At 28.2% G+C, this 17777-nt stretch overlaps 1 protein-coding gene and 1 long non-coding RNA gene across 3 annotated transcripts; both read right to left on the reverse strand.

Annotated features, from left to right (window-relative positions):
- Positions 1–732: 732 nt before the first annotated feature.
- Positions 733–2603, reverse strand: LOC126842076 (uncharacterized). Of its 2 annotated transcripts, XM_050578938.1 has the most exons (5): positions 2470–2603; positions 1956–2086; positions 1744–1815; positions 1319–1394; positions 733–1036 (listed from the first exon to the last, which is right to left on the reverse strand). In XM_050578938.1, the coding sequence occupies exons 3-5, from the start codon at positions 1804–1806 to the stop codon at positions 789–791; spliced, it is 387 nt and encodes a 128-aa protein (XP_050434895.1). In that variant the 5' UTR covers positions 1807–1815; positions 1956–2086; positions 2470–2603; the 3' UTR covers positions 733–788. The 2 variants fall into 2 exon arrangements, with proteins under 2 accessions (XP_050434895.1, XP_050434894.1); XM_050578937.1 differs by lacking the exon at positions 1956–2086.
- An 8623-nt stretch (positions 2604–11226) lies between these two features.
- Positions 11227–13140, reverse strand: LOC126842077 (uncharacterized). Its single transcript, XR_007686266.1, has 3 exons — positions 13036–13140; positions 12231–12302; positions 11227–11272 (listed from the first exon to the last, which is right to left on the reverse strand). It is a non-coding gene; the product is annotated as an uncharacterized LOC126842077 (long non-coding RNA).
- Positions 13141–17777: the final 4637 nt, after the last annotated feature.

Raw genomic sequence — 17777 nt, forward strand, 5'->3', positions numbered from 1 at the left:
AAGTGACCTGTTTGTTAGACATTTTAGGCCAACTCAGAATGGTTAGGTATCAATTATGTAAAAATATTTAACTAAAATCGGCCACTTTTCTAGATTAATGTAGGAATCGACTAATGATATTTCATTTAAAATTGTGTTTAAGTCCTATTTTATTTGCTCAAATTTGTCTTTTTGAAGTAATCAAAACCTAACCTAAGAAAAGATTGCCTAGTATATTAAGAGATCTAAATGATATGCATGATATCAAAATATCACCGCAGTCGTTTTCAGTTACATTATATTACGAACAAATATAAAAATATTACTTTTATTAAAATACTTCGCAAATATGTATGTTTCTATAAAAACAAAACGAATGTAAACAGTTTTTACATTTCGAACAATGTTCACATTTGTTATGTTTTATATGGAATGTATCACTTACGATGAGGCTAGAGGAATGAATTGTAAATAACATAACACAACTAACACTCGTGATTGGGAACATTCTTAAACATTAACATTCGTTAGCATTTGATGTTCGTTAAGAGACGAAATGATCTGGAGTGTAATATTTGGCATATCAAGATTGTAGTTTGGCCATAAAAGAAAAGTTAACAAAACCAAGATGCAAAAATCAAAAAATGTACAATTTAACCTGGAATATATTTATATTGTACATAACAGAAGAATTAAATGAAATAAATTAAAAACAACATCAATTAGATATATTTTATAGTTTATTGTGTCTGATAAACTTTAGAAATGCAAACAAATTAAACACAAATTATTATAATTTTCAAATCGATTCAATTTTCACGTACTACGTAATTTACAAACCATTTGACGACCTGTTCTATTTTGTCTTGAACTCTCGGATCTATGTATGCCTTTTGCAGTTCTTCTTTTTTAAGAATCAGGTCTGGTCGGCCGATAGCCATAGCTCTTGTTGCATTGAGTAATGCACTTCTTCCATCGTAATCTTTGGAACTTGATAAAAGTGCTATTGCATCGTTAACCTCATAAAGATAGTCTGGGTGCAAGATGTTATTGGAAGCTACATACAATTATGAAAACTGTTGTGATAATTTTTAATTTAGTGGTAAACTGTATCATAAAATTAAAATTGCTAGGATCAGGGCACTATTAAAGATTTCAGGGTATCGTATAAGTTATTTCATGAACAAATGGGAATTAAACAATAAATTATAGGTTTGCGGGTATATTGTAGGTTTAGTGGTGTCTACACAATGGAAATCGGGTCAATTTAATTAAACTTCTTTTGCTAACTTTGTTAACTATACAATACTAAACCAAAAATAATGTTTAAGATACTCACAAAAACAACAGTTCAAACCAGCTGCGACTAGTTGTCTTTTAAGGTTTTCTAAAAGTTCCTTAGCGTCTAATGAAATCTGAAAGACATGCAAACATGGTATTAGTCCACTATTCGTAGTATCATAGAGTTCTTGACGACTGTCCATAAATACCAGCTGTATTAAAGTATAACAGTTTTGCAGCTTCAACAACCATAGGTCATAGAAAATGTTTTATGGACTTTTAGAAGCTCTGGGAATTACTGATTGCCCAGTATGCCCAAGAGGAAATTATGTACTAGTATTACGGGCAAAAGATAAATTATAACTATTATCAAATCATTTTGAAAATATTTATATTTCTATAAAAACAAAACAAGTATAAATAGTTTTACACATTCTTACAATGTTCATATTTATTGTATTATATATGGAACGTATCACTTACGATGAGACTAAAGAAACAAACTGCAAACAACACGGCACAACGAATACTCGTGTTTGATTTCATCGTAAATGGCTATAACAAAAGTAAACCAATAATATAATCTTTTTCGACGGCAACATAATATCAATGGTGGTGTGAAATCATAAGTCTTAGGGGCTCTGCTCGTGGCTATTTATTTAAGGGCCGAAATAAAGGTAATTTATGATATTTACGTCGCCGCCCGATATTTTATTATGTGTAAGGTTAGATTAGTCGTAAACGTTTATTAGTGTGAGTGCGAAATACTAATAAAGTTTATGCGTTCAAAATTAAGTTTCAAATGTTGAATGCGCTCTTAAAAATCCTAAAAAAAACAAAGAAAACTTGTTCTAAAGAAATACCAGTTTTTTATTTATACAGGGCGATTCGTCTGATGTAAAACACTCATTTTCTCTGATAAGAACCGTATGTTTATCATTATTTCAAAATATTTTATAGTGTAATATGATTATTTTGAAAATAATATTTTTCCTTAACGTGTAGATACATATATTACTATATTTCTCAATACGTTGAAGATTTTTATCTTTTTTCCTTATAAGTGTCTTACATCAGATGGATCGCCTGTATATAACCGTGTATATACATATTTATATATGTTCACATTAGTTGTAAAGGTTCTATAATGACAATGTCAAAATAAATAAAACCATACTATCGACGAAAAATAATTAAAATATTACTTACTTTGTATTCGTTTAATAAACTTTATGGGTTAGGTTATGTATGAGAAGCTCGAAAAAAAAACGAATATAGTTTATCCTCGGCTTGACTTTTTGTGGTTAGTTTTGCGACTACTCCAATTGACAAATTTTCTTAAATTGCGATAGCTTAAATTACGGTTTAAAAAACAGTTTTTATTATAACACACAAAATGGCGTTGGTGCAGTAAATTAAAAAGTCGGTAAATAGTGTTCATATAGTAGTGCTCTTATTGATTTTGCGAGAAAAAAATATGTTGCAAAAAAAGTAAAAAATTGTCACTAGTAACATAATAATTTGTTATTAATCGTTTCGAATAATGATACTCATAGGTATATGTTGGCAAATAAAAAAATGGTATTTATTTTTAAATTTATAAGAAATTTTGTTTTACCAAGTTTTTGGCCGAAAATTTCCACGCAACGATAAAATAAGATTTAAAACAGTACCGCAGCTAGAATATTTTAATTTGCATTACTAATTGAGACGCTTATTAGGATGCTATTTGGGTACAATAAATGGTATTCATTTTTTTTAATTTTAAAAATAATTTAAAATAGAACTCGTATCTCATTAAACATGGTCTTACGAAAAAACTAATTTCAGATTTAAAATCAGGAGAAAAAATCTTGTTGAATCGATATGTATCGTGATTTTTTGGTAACTGGCCACACTTGAGTCCACCGAGTGGCCACTGATTGACTGGCATTTGACCAACGCGTCCAATTGACCTAACGTAGACCAATTGCGTTGGTGCAGTAAATTAAAAAGTCGGTAAATAGTGTTCATATAGTAGTGCTCTTATTGATTTTGCGAGAAAAAAATATGTTGCAAAAAAAGTAAAAAATTGTCACTAGTAACATAATAATTTGTTATTAATCGTTTCGAATAATGATACGCGTAAGTATATGTTGGCAAATTAAAAAATGGTATTTATTTTTAACCCTTTCATTACAGAATTAATTTTTTTGAAAAAAAAAAATTTCCGTGTTCATATCTGGAACTTTTTGTGTACACAGTAAATCACAAAAGAGAAAATAAAGTCAGGTCCATTGCAATAATCTTGTTGAATAGATATGTAACGTGATTTTTCGGTATCTAGCAACACTTGCATCCATCGAGTGGCCACTGATTGGCCGGAATTTGACCATACCAACATATGGCATGTGACACATCATTTTAGGTTAGAATTTTATTCTCAATTAAATGGTGTCCTTAGAATTATTTAATATGTTGGTTTAAGTCACATGCCGACCGTTTGGACGTATGTGTGGCCAGATATCAAAAAATCATGTTACATATCAAATAAACAAGTTTTTTTCTCCTCATTTCAAATTTGAAATTATTTTTTTTTGTAAGACCATTTTTTAAAGATATACAAGCTCTATTTTAAATATTTAAAAAAAAAAATGAATACCATTTATTGTAACCGAAAATCATTCTGAACGTCTCATTTGGAGCTCGGTAGAACTTTGCTTTATACCCTGTAAGTACATTATCTCTAATCTTAATGATAATGACGTCTGCCCTATGATAGAAAACGTGACGGACAAGTTTTCAGAATTACCCACAGCTATAAGACATATCCATGTCAAAAAAAAGTCTTAATTTTTTTAAAAAAATGTATAATTGTAGTACTTATACTGTATACATATATTAGACAGTGCACGAACGAAATACACGATCAAAATAATTAGCTAATCAAACAAAACTACATTAATCGTATGTGACATGCCCTAATTTAATAACAGTTAAAAATATAACCCAACGCTTAAAATAATCGATCAATAACTATTTTTTCAACTTGGTCCGCAGTATAGTGTGCGTGGTCTGAAAATACAAAATATTAAACGTTTTTTAAACAAACGAATCAACTTAATAGCAAATAAGATGAAAATATTATTGTGTTAATATTTTCATTTCAAATCATTAAAATAGTGAAGAATAAATGAAGGTATATTAAATTATATATTATCAGTAAAGGTAATAAAATGTTTAAAAAAAACTGAACATGTATCTCACATGTTTTTATTTGTGTTTTTGTATACCAACAAAAAAAGGTCACAAGTTTTAAACTTTTTTTTCTAGTCCGTGACTTATGTTTTTAAGTTAAAAAAAATTGAAATAATTAACAGTTTTAAAAATGATACACTTGATTATTCAAATGTCTCTTCAGTGGTTATGAATATTTTACACAACACATTTATCAAATATTATATTCTAATGTTAATTACCTGATAACGCCAAATTATGTTCTTCAACAGTAGGGAAATCGTTGGTAATATTAAAGTGTGACTTTATATCTTTAATTATATGGTATAATTCTTCATAGCGTACAGCGTCCCCCGAAGGTATTGTGCGTGCACAAAATATGTGTACTACCAATTCCTATTGTTTTCAGAACAAGAACAACACATTCAAATTATTATTCAATTTTACAGATAAAACTGGTAGCTCATTTGCAAAGCTACCGGACATATACGCCTTGCTGTTTGTTTCATCTTTATAACATCGGTTCGATGTGGTGGTGGCAGGGGGAGGGTGTAAAAAGTCATTCCCTAAATCAATTACTATGAAAATCACAACATTTTTACCGGTGGGTAGCACAAACACCACACTACTATTTTATTTGTAATATAGTATCATAGTTTTTTATTTACCATACAATCTTCTATTGTCCAACCGTTTTCCAAACTTTCGGAGCCTACAAAATCTTCGACGGCAGTTCTAATTTCTTCAAATGAATATTTATGGCGTATAATATCATAATATGCTGAAATTCCAAAATATTATAATTATTTTTTTTTTCAATAACCTTTAAAGAACACAGGAGGCTATATTGTGAATTTGCCTTTCAAGTTGTTCATGCCTTATTCATTATTCTATTATCATATTTACTCATTGTACATAAAAATTTGTATAGACTGTAAATTTTCAAATGAACGCTAAATTTATAAAAAAAAAACTTTTAAAGAAATTGAAAATAACAATTTGTAACCCTTGTAAATGATTTTTATTTCAAATTATTGTAATTCAAGAATAATGATGTAATATGAAATTCTACATTAAAACATTAATAAGACTTAAACACCATAAAAAAAAACTTTTAGTATATAAAAAATTTAACAATCTACAGTTTTACAAATGATACGTTTGAATATTTAAAATAGGTCTCTTTGATCGTTTTTGAATATTTTATTCAACATATTTATTGAGTATAAATTCTACTGAATATTACCTTTTGATTCCAACAGCAATTCTTCCTTACGAGGGAATACTACGGATAAGTTTAATTGAGCAATTACTTTTGTTAATACATCTTCTAATCCTCCATAGCCTGTGCCTTCTTGGCCAACATTTTCCCAGATTATGTTACTTATTATTTCCTATTGTTTTCAAAATAAGAATGTATATTAATATAATTGACCTATAAAACTAAGTCTCCATTAGCGAAATAAAAACGCCAAGCTGACAGTCATATTTTGTGGATTATTATTATTATTATTAAGAACTGTTAATAAGTAAACAGTAAAAAGACTCTTTGATACGAAAATGGAGGCGATAAAATCTTGGTGTTTTCTATTAATCATAAATGTTTATTGTTCAATATACTTACACGTTGTTCTGGAGTAGGCTGTGCACCCTGACATTGCAACAAATACAATGCCAAGCCGAAAAACATTATAATAGTTTTCGAATACATTTTTATTTTTCAAATAATAGGTAACCTACTGGAGTACTTATTTTAAGAAAAAATGCTTGAAGAATGAAAACAGTTCCAAGTTTTGCAACACAAAAGAGAAAACGTATAGTGTATACTAATGACTAACTGTTAAACACGTAGTCGTTTTCTGTAGGTATTCTGTTAACGGGATTTATGCAATATATTATATTTTGTTTTTGCGAATAGTCGAATGATAGAGAATTTGAAAACAAAATATTATGACATCTGTGTATACAAATCCTAGAACTGTCTATTTGATTCGACCGTATTGTCGGCTTACGATTCATTACTAGTACAACCTTCGATTTTCCAACCTCTTAGAAAAAGCTTTCACACAAACACACACATAAAAAACCCAATTCGAGCGAAATGATGTTGTAAGTTGAAAATCATTTAAAAACAGTGGACTTAAAAAAAATACGGGTTGTTATTTTGTAAAAAAAAAAGAAACCCAAATTAGCAACACATAAAGATTTCAAATCATATTACAAAATATTAGATTCCCGAAAAATATACCTAAATACAAGTGGAACACCTAAATCTAATAGATATTATAAATTATACTATTTAACCTTTTAATGATGACATAAAATTACAGCCCACCTCATATAAGTGGGGATTCTGTGAATTAGGATAATTTATTAATGCGTGGTCGCATTAATAAATTATCTTGTCGATATCTATAAGTGTGTTAGGCTTGGCGTCATCAATTTATTTTTGTACTGTAGTTAAGGTAAATTTTCCTCGTGGCTTATTATCAAATTCAGTTACTCCTGGCTGGCTATTTTTATCTATAAGTAATACCTCTTTATGAAAGTTGGCGAGCGGCTAAATACATTACATTTTTATTTTTAAGACACTATGAATTATACTACTATTATAGAAATAACGTGTCTCGAATTATTACTAGTATATTATTCACTAGGTTTTAGAGTATTTTTTTTTCAACGAATCAAGCTTCTAGAAAGTAAAAAAGCATTTATGAAAAGATAATAGTATATTTAAAATACATGATTAAATTTTTTTAATGGCTGCTGTTATTGCGTCTTCAGCATAAAACTTAAAAAATACAAATATATATATATTGCTTGTTCAACATAGTACGTTCATAATATACGTATATTATTTGAAGCTGTGAATCATAAATAAACAGTAGTTGCTTGGCCGGTTGATAAACACAAAATATGTTCCTATTACCTGTTTACACAACCGTCTTATAACAAAATAATATTTTTTAGCTTTTTGTATACTAAGCATTTTTTTGATCAAGGGAGGGCTATGAGAACGAAACAAGGGCATATTTATATTTTTCAAGACATGCTTTATTAAAATGTACCTAAAACTTTTATAGAAACACTTTTTTATTCATAAATTACACTTTAAATTGTACATAGACTGTGTCGTATGTTTACTAACTTAGAAGCCCAAAATTAAAATAAAAAAAAAAAAAAAATTGAAAGAATATATTCTATATATTTGTATTATTCTAGTATACCGGGTGATTCTTTTAACGACCTACACTAGTTTACCCTTAAAATGATTGCAATTTTGTATTGTTCTTTATGGAAACATTCTTATTTATGGTTTAGTAAAATAATTTAACAATATTAAAATTATTTCCAACGTTATTTAAGTTTAAAATTTAGGATGGGAGGTGAGGTGCAGTAGTGCGGTTAGGAAATGCGCGCAGATAAAAATTAACCCATCTCTCCACCCTTCCTAGTAGTATTATATTTCTTAATCAATGTTTTAAAATATAATTGCTATAAAAAACACTAAGAACTAGTTAATAATATGTTTAAAAAGTTTCTGAATATTTGACTAAAATTATTCGAATATCTGTTTGTTGTTGAAATAATTTAATTTTAAATTGTTCGAAAAATTTTTATCTGAACAAAACATTATTCGAATTATCGAATGAAGTTATCCGAATCAAATATCCAATGAATATTGTGTTCTTTAAATAATTATTTCATTTTTATTTTTTAAGTTAAATTCGGGATTTTTTAAAAAAAAGTTAGCACTGTACAAGTAGTGTTAAATTTTTACCTTAACAACGGAACAATAACAGTACTTACATCTTTAAATTTCCATCTCAATATTTTCTAAAAAGCACAAAGCTACTCAAAACGCTTAGTATTATAAAATATCTGTGGGTTAATATTTTGGTATTTATTTGGCCTAATTTTTAAAAAAATCGGTATAATTACACTATTATGTAGATTGTTCCAAGCGGTTGTAGTAAATAAGTAATTAGGTAAAAATGTCTGTGGTGGTATTAAATTAATTTATTAGAAGGCTCTCCCTCATCCCCCATGAATTTTTTCCTTATGTATCAATATATCATTATCAAGCTTTGGACTTGTGTGCTGTTGTTTTCGACGTTCAAAATAAGAATAATTTACTGAAAATATGCGTTTAAGTGAAGTATTAAAATTAATCTTACTGCGCCATTTTTCTTGGCTTCCATTTTCATAATGACATACACAATATAGTATTATGTAGGCCAATTAAACCTTCACGTAATATACTTTATATATTTTTTTTAAATAAAGCCCAAAAGGGCTTGTCTACTCATTTATGTTTATCTTTTTGAATTAAAATTAATTTTTCATTCATATATTATATCCTTGGTTATTTTAATTCAATACTCCATATAAAAACGATGAACGAGCAAATTTAAAGAACACAAACTTATAAGTGTATGTGTTGTTTTTTATGGAATATGCATGCAACACGGACTCTTTAGCTGTTGTGAATTATCGTTATGTTTATCATTTATAGTTCTTTTCGTATATGTGTCCAGGTGCATAATAGTTGTGTTTTAACCGTTGAACCGATGATCTTTGTAGCTTAAGCCAACAAAAGTTGCAAAAAACGCTTTATATCAAGAATTAAAAAGGTATCCAACGTATAAAATATGGCGCTTTTCACTTTTCAAAAAGTAGTTATTTTTTATGAAAGAATAATAAAATTGTTTGTAACTCATATAAGTCATACAAAATTGCAAATCATTATTAATCATTATTATTATTTACAATATTAAAACGCTAAACTGTATTTAATTATTTATTTATTATCGTTACAAACTATTTAGTATGTTTTTAAAAGCAAACCGCATTAATCTTTTTTGTGTTCGAGTTGTAAATTAAGAAAAATATATTATGGTAGTTAATACATTTTGATAATACATCTGTTGAGCTTGAACAGTTGTATTCGAAAAAAGCTGTCAATGTAATGTGTTTAAATTTTGTATTTTTAATGTCATGCAATGTAGGACGCAGTAAAATCCGTGTAAAAGTTTTGCTACCTATTTGACAAAATAACTCTAGGGTTGATAATTGGCACATCAAGATTGTAATTTGCCAATAAAACTACTTATAAAATAAAATAATAAAATCCAAGACGCAACAGTACAAAATGAACAGTTTGGCGTGGAATATCGTATACATGACAAAATAATAGAAAGCAATACATAAAAAACAACAATTCAGTATATTATTATATAATTTATTGTGTCAAATAAATATTAAAAATGCAAGCAAATGAAAAACAATTTATTTTACATTTTTTTAAAATAAACTCATTTTTCACGTGCTACGTAATTTGCAAACCATTTGACGACGTTATCTATTTTATCTAGAAATGCCGGATCTGCATTTGTATTTAGCAGTTGTATTTCATCTCGCATGAGATCTGGTCTATTGATAACCATAGCTTTTGTTGCATTGGTTAGTGCTTTGCATCCACCGTGAATATTGTTAATTGCAAAAAGTGATAATGCTTGGTCAACCTCATATAGATAGTCTTTGTGCAAGATATCTGTGGAAGCTACACACAATTATGAAAACTGTTGTAATACATTATGATTTATAAGTAAATTGTATCATAAAATGTACATCGCTAAAAACAGGGCCCTATTTAAAATGTCTGGGTATAGATGATATTTTCATGATATGCAATAAACGTGCATGAAATATGCCTCTTAACTTCCTCATTTCGTCAAGTTCAGTCACGTAAGTTTATCAAACTTAAATAGATCAGGAAAAACCCCTGTATTTCATTAATTGACGTACATTTAGAACATAATAGAATCAAATAGCCCTGGCAGTCCTTTGTAAGGAAAAATCTACCAATTTATAGATAATAATAAGTTATAGGTCTTAGATATTACAACCAATCTCAAAAAAATAATTATTGAATATATTTAAGATTATGCATTTGTGTTTTGGGATACGTGTATGCAATAAGTAATAAATTAAGCATAACCATCTTGTGCGCGAATATTATAGATATGATTAATATGTAATAATTGAAGGTTGCTTGTTACAAGATCAATTTTACTTATGACCTAGATTCTAATATATATGTATAAGCGTTAGTATTTAGGTGTCGGGTACCCACTGTTACGTAAACTGTATAACTATAACGTTGTACAGGATGATCCACTTATCGCGAACCACTCAATATCTCATGGGGTTTAATAAGAAATTACATTTTTTTTTCATATTGTTCTTAAACAATGTGATTTTGCACAATTTTTTTGTTTTTACCCCCCTCTCAACTTAGTTATTTTGATAGCAACTTATGAAACTTAATTGGTAACGTATATATTTTATAAACTTTTTAAATTGAGAATAATGTACTAACAATTTTTACTATTCGATAAAATAGTTATCCGAAACTGGTCATTGACCAGTCAAACTTTTTAATACATTATTCTCAATTTAAAAAGTTTATATGATATTACGTTACCATTTAAGTTTCAAAAGTTGCTGTCAAAAAAACTAAGTTGGGAGGGGTGTAAAAACTAAAACAAATTTGTGCAAAATCACATTGTTTAAAAACAATATGAAAAAAAAAATGTTTATTCCTCATTAAACCCTATGAGATACCGAGTGATTCACCATAAGTGGATCACTTTGCATACTGTTACTACAGGGTGGAAATGGGGTCAAAACAACCAAAATGATTTTTATGATGCTCACAAAAACAACAGTTCAATCCATTTTTAATAAGTTCTTGTTTAAGTTGTTCATGAACTTCCTTAGCATCTAATGAAATCTGAAAGACATACATACACAGTATTAGTACTATTCATAGTATCATAGAGTTTTTGATGACTGGTCTCAATAGCAGTTGTATTAAAGTATACAATTTTTGCCGCTTCAGTGAAGATAGGTCATAGAAAATTTGTTATGAACTTTTAGAGGCACTGGGAATTACCGACTGCACAGTGTATTAAAATATCAAAATGATTCAGTTAAAAGTAAGTTATTAATATTACTAAAACATTGTGAAAATATGTATGTTTCTACAAACACAAAACTAGGTAGTATAGATTTTGACATTCACATGTCTTAGCTCAGGCACATAACCGCAAAAATGTATAACGAAAAAAAGCGTTACAAGATAGGGGTGGGAGATAAGGGTGAGTGACAGGGGGTGAGCGATAGGGATGGGAGACAGGGGTGGGAGATAGGAATAGGAGATAGGGGATGGGAGATAGTGGGTTGAGGATAGAGAAAGATATAGGAGATAAGAGATAAGAGATATGTTGTACGTTCAACGTTCAAATTAGAACTAAATAATAAATTCAAAACAGTTTAAGAAACCAAATTCTCTATGAATTGTTTAACCCTTTTACTACCACTGTCCATTGCAATGAACATGACTTTATTTTCTTTTTTATGATTTACTGTGTAAACAAAAAGTTCCACGGAAAATTTTTTTTTTTTCAAAACAATTAATTCGGTAATGAAAGGGTTAAGGCCAAATATTAAACACTAAAATATTAGCCAGAAACTTGATGTTTTAATTAATATACTACCTTATTACTGCTTCTTAATATACTATTTCATTATTTATAATTTCACCACTACTCTAAATTTATCTCGGTACTTCAACGAGACATGTAAATGCTCTTTCGTAGTAGCAGACACGCCTTAAAAATGTTGATAACGCTTTTTGCACTTAAACAATGTTCATCTTTGTTAAGTTTTATATGGAAGGAGTCACTTACGATGAGGCTAAAGTAACAAACTGCAATTAACACGGCACAACGAACACTCATGTTTGATTTCATCTTGAAAACCTATAACAATATTTATTGTTTTTTTTTACCAAAAATATACTTATCCATAGTGGTATGAAATAATCAACTTTAGTAGTTCTAATAGTAACTACTCAATCAATCGACCAGTTAAATAATATTTCATAAAATTTCCCCTAGCTTAAACTCTAAAATGATGATATGCGGTAAAAGTTAAATTTAACATGAATGCGCTTTAAAAAAATACCAAAAAAGGCATAAAATTGTAAGAAATAATACATTTTAAAAAGCTTTTTATTGTAGTATATTTGTTGGAATGGTTCAAAAACCTTAATTTATTATTTTTTGTCCTACTCTTGAAAAAATATTTCATGAATAAAATGGAAAATTTGTATAGAATTTTTAAATTATTTAACCTATTTTTAGAGAATATTGGAGTCAAATTTATATGAAATGTTCTATTTTTTATATCTTGTTTTATGTTAAATAAAAAATACATGAAAATACTTTATACAAAATTATTCAGTATACAAAGATAAATAAATTACAGTAACTAGTAATATTAGTAATAGTATATAACTAGTAATACTAGTAATATAATAATAGTAAAATTGAATTCGTGTAAACTTAAAGTCAAAAGTGGTACTCGAGCACAAAATTTAATAGTATCATTTTGCATAGATCTACATAAAATAGTTTTTATGATTTGATACATTTTTTTTAGATTTTTTAGAAAACCATACTATCGACGAAAAATAATTAAAATATTACTTACTTTGTATTCGTTTAATAAGCTTTTTGGGTTAAGTTATGTATGAAAAGCTCGAAAAAAAACGAATATAGTTTATCCTCGGCTTGACTTTTTGTGGTTAGTTTTGCGACTACTCCACTTGACAAATTTTCTTAAATTGCGTTAGTTTAAATTACGGTTTAAAAAACAGTTTTTATTATAACATACAAATTGCCGTTGGTTCAGTAAATTAAAAAATCGGTAGATAGTGTTCATATAGTAGTGCTCTTATTGATTTTGCGAGAAAAAAATATGTTGCAAAAAAAGTAAAAAATTGTCACTAGTAACATAATATTTTGTTATTAATCGTTTCGAATAATGATACTCGTAGGTATATGTTGGCAAATAAAAAAATGGTATTTATTTTTAAATTTATAAGAAATTTTGTTTTACCAAGTTTTGGGCCGCAAATTTCCACGCAACGATAAAATAAGATTTCAAACAGTACCGCAGCAAGAATATTTTAATTTGCATTACTAATTGAGACGCTTATTAGGATGCTATTTGGGTACAATAAATGGTATTCATTTTTTTTAATTTTAAAATTATTTAAAATAGAACTCGTATCTCAGTAAACATGGTCTTACGAAAAAACTAATTTCAGATTTAAAATCAGGAGAAAAAATCTTGTTGAATCGATATGTATCGTGATTTTTTGGTAACTGGCCACACTTGAGTCCACCGAGTGGACACTGATTGACTGGCATTTGACCATACCAACATATGACATGTGACACATCATTTTAGGTTAGAATTTTATTCTCAATTAAATGGTGTCCTTAGAATTATATAATATGTTGGTTTAAGTCACATGCCGACCCTTTGGACGTATGTGTGGCCAGATACCAAAAAATCATGTTATATATCAATTAAACAATTTTTTTTCTCCTCATTTCAAATAATTTTTTTGTAAGACCATTTTTTAAAGAGATACAAGCTCTATTTTAAATATTTAAAAAAAAAAATGAATACCATTTATTGTAACCAAAAATCATCCTGAATGTCTCATTTGGAGCTCGGTAGAACTTTGCTTTATACCCTGTATATACATTATCTCTAATATAATGGTAAAGACTACAGCCCTGTGATAGAAAACGTGACGGACAAGTTTTCAGAATAACCCACAGCTATAAGACATATCCATGTCAAAAAAAAGTCTTAATTTTTTAAAAAAAATTTAAATTGTAGTACTTATACTGTATACATATATTAGACAGTGCACTAACGAAATACACGATCAAAATAATTAGCTAATCAAACAAAACTACATTAATCGTATGTGCCATGCACTAATTTAATAACAGTTAAAAATATAACCCAACGCTTAAAATAATCGATCAATAACTATTTTTTCAACTTGGTCCGCAGTGTAGTGTGCGTGGTCTGAAAATACAAAATATTAAACGTTTTTTAAACAAACGAATCAACTTAATAGCAAATAAGATGACAATATTAATGTGTTAATATTTTTATTTCGAATTGTTAAATTAGTGAAGAATAATAAGGTAAATTAAATTATACATTATCAGTAAAGGTAATAAAATGTTTAAAAAAAGCTGAACATTTATCTCACATGTTTTTATTTGTGTTATGTACACCAACAAAAAAAGGCCACCAGTTTTAAACTTTTTTTTCTAGTCCACGACTTATGTTTTTTAGTTAAAAAAAAATTAAATAAATTACAGTTTTAAAAATGATACACTTGATTATTTAAATGTCTCTTTAGTGGTTATGAACATTTTACACAACACATTTATAGAATATTATATTTTAATGTTAATTACCTGATAACGCCAAATTATGTTCTTTAACAGTAGGGAAGTTATTGGTAATATTAAAGTGTGACTTTATATCTTTAATTATATGGTATAATTCTTCATAGCGTACAGCGTCCCCCGAAGGTATTGTGCGTGCACAACATATGTGTACTACCAATTCCTATATTTCAGAACAAAAACAACACATTTAAATTAATATTCAATTTTACATATAAAACTGATAGTTCATTTGCAAAACTACCAGACATATACGTATTGCTGATTATTTCATCTTTATATCATCGGTTTCATATTAGTTTACTGTTTAAGCGGTTTTTTTTCTTTTAGAAAAATCAGTTTTTAGCTTCGATGTGGTGGTGGGAGGGGGGAAGGGTGTAAAAAGTCATACCCTAAATCAATTACTATGAAAATCACAACGTTTTTACCAGTGGGTAGCACAAACACCACACTAGTCTTTTATATGTAATATAGTATCATAGTTTTTTATTTACCATACAATCTTCTACCGTCCAACCGTTTTCCAAACTTTCGGAGCCTACAAAATCTTCGACGACAGTTCTAATTTCTTCAAATGAATATTTATGGAGCATAATATCATAATATGCTGAAATTCCAAAATATTATAATTATTTTTTTTTCAATAACCTTTAAAGAACACAGGAGGCTATATTGTGAATTTGCCTTTCAAATTGTTCATGCCTTATTCATTATTCTATTATTATATTTACTCATTGTACATAAAAATTTTATTGACCGTAAATTTTCAAATGAACGCTAAATTTATAAAAAAAAAACTTTTAAAGAAATTGAAAATAACAATTTGTAACCCTTGTAAATGATTTTTATTTCAAATTATTGTAGTTTAAGAATAATGTTATAATATTAAATTCTACATTTAGACATTAATAAGACTTGAACACCATAAAAAAAAAACTTTTAGTATATAAAAAATTAAACAATCTACAGTTTTACAAATGATACGTTTGAATATTTAAAATAGGTCTCTTTGATCGTTTTTGAATATTTTATTCAACATATTTATTGAATATAAATTCTACTGAATATTACCTTTTGATTCCAACAGCAATTCTTCCTTACGAGGGAATACTACGGATAAGTTTAATTGAGCGATTACTTTTGTTAATACATTTTTTAATCCTTCATAGCCTGTGCCATTTTTGCCAACATTTTTCCTGACTATTTTTCTTATCTCTTCCTATTGTTTTCAAAATAAGAATGTATATTAATATAATTAACCTATAAAACTTAGTCTTTATTAGCGAAATAAAAACGCCAAACTGACTGTCGTATTATGTGGATTTTTATTATTATTAAGAATTGTTTATAAGTGAACAGAAAATGACTCTTCGACGCGAAAATAGGGGCGGTAAAATCTTAGCGTTTTTTATTAATCATAAATGTTTATTGTTCAATATACTTACACGTTGTTCTGGAGTAGGATATGCACACTGACATTGCAACAAGTGCAATGCCAAGCCAAAAAACAGTACAATAGTTTTCGAATACATTTTTATTTTTCAAATAATAGGTAACCTACTAGAGTACTTGTTTTAAGAAAAAATGCTTGAAGAAACAGTTCCAGGTTTTGCAATACAAAAGAGACAACGTATAGTGTATACTAATGACTAACTGTTAAACACGTAGTCGTTTTCTGTAGGTATTCTGTACACGGGATTTATGCAATATATTATATTTTGTTTTTGCGAATAGTCGAATGATAGAGCATTTGAAAACAACATATTATGACATCTGTGAGTACAAATCCTAGAACTGTCTATCTGATTCGACCGTATTGTCGGCTTACGATTCATTACTAGTACAACCTTCGATTTTCCAACTTCTTAGAAAAAGCTTTCACACAAACACACACATAAAAAACAAAATTCGAGCGAAATGATGTTATAAGTTGAAAATTATTTAAAAACAGTGGACTTAAAAAAAATACGGGTTGTTATTTTGTAAAAAAAAAGAAACCCAAATTAACAACACTCAAAGATTTTAAATCATATTACAAAACATTAGATTCCACAAAAATATACCTAAATACAAGTGGAACACCTAAATCTAATAGATATTATAAATTATACTATTTAACCTTTTAATGATGACATAAAATTACAGTCCATCTCATATAAGTGGGGATTCTGTGAATTAGGATAATTTATTAATGCGTGGTCGCGGTGGATGATTTTATCGAACAGTATTGTCAGTGTGTGTGTGTTTAACTTATTAAAGCGATTTTAATGATACAGTTTATGAGTTGTAATAATAATAATAATATAAAATAGCAGGATAGGAACTGATGGATGTAATATCGATAAATGTGTGGGTGTGTTCTAAGCTATCCTAAATTATTTTAATCTTATTATTACTCTAATATTATAGTAATAAGTTATTTTTCATTTGTCTCGTTTTAGCGACGATCTTGGAGTAGTAGTTCTTCGTAGATTAAATTAATTTATTTCTTAGATTCTTCTAGAAAATACACTTTCGTTTACTCTAAATCAGACGTTCCTTTAAGGTCCACTGAATATGTTGATAAATTCTATGTATTTTAAAATTTAGTCAAACTAAGATTATGTGTATATTATATATATATATTTTGCTTTAAACAAACATTCGTTTGTGCACTTATACCTTAGTTAATGGCTATCACTCGTCACACAAACTTTAACTTTATTTCGGGGGACTACACATATCTCATCTACAAGTACACTTATTCACGCTTCCTTCAACACTCGGCTACTGGTCTTAAGGACCGATTAACACCCCGCTTAAGGATGACTGCGCAAATAAGCTTTCCTTGTAGATACTTTACTATAATTACTTAACTATCGCAAATTATCCAACATTATGAAGTGTGCTCAACGTGATTATTGAGTTTCCAAGGTTTCGTTTATAGCTTCCTAAGGATTTACAACTGAATTT

The sequence above is a fragment of the Adelges cooleyi genome, unplaced genomic scaffold (assembly GCF_023614345.1).
Source record: "Adelges cooleyi isolate 19-005CV unplaced genomic scaffold, UGA_ACOO_1.1 ACOO_flye_CR_arks_rails_tigmint_CR_PRNA_446, whole genome shotgun sequence".
In the NCBI taxonomy this organism is placed as follows: domain Eukaryota; kingdom Metazoa; phylum Arthropoda; class Insecta; order Hemiptera; family Adelgidae; genus Adelges; species Adelges cooleyi.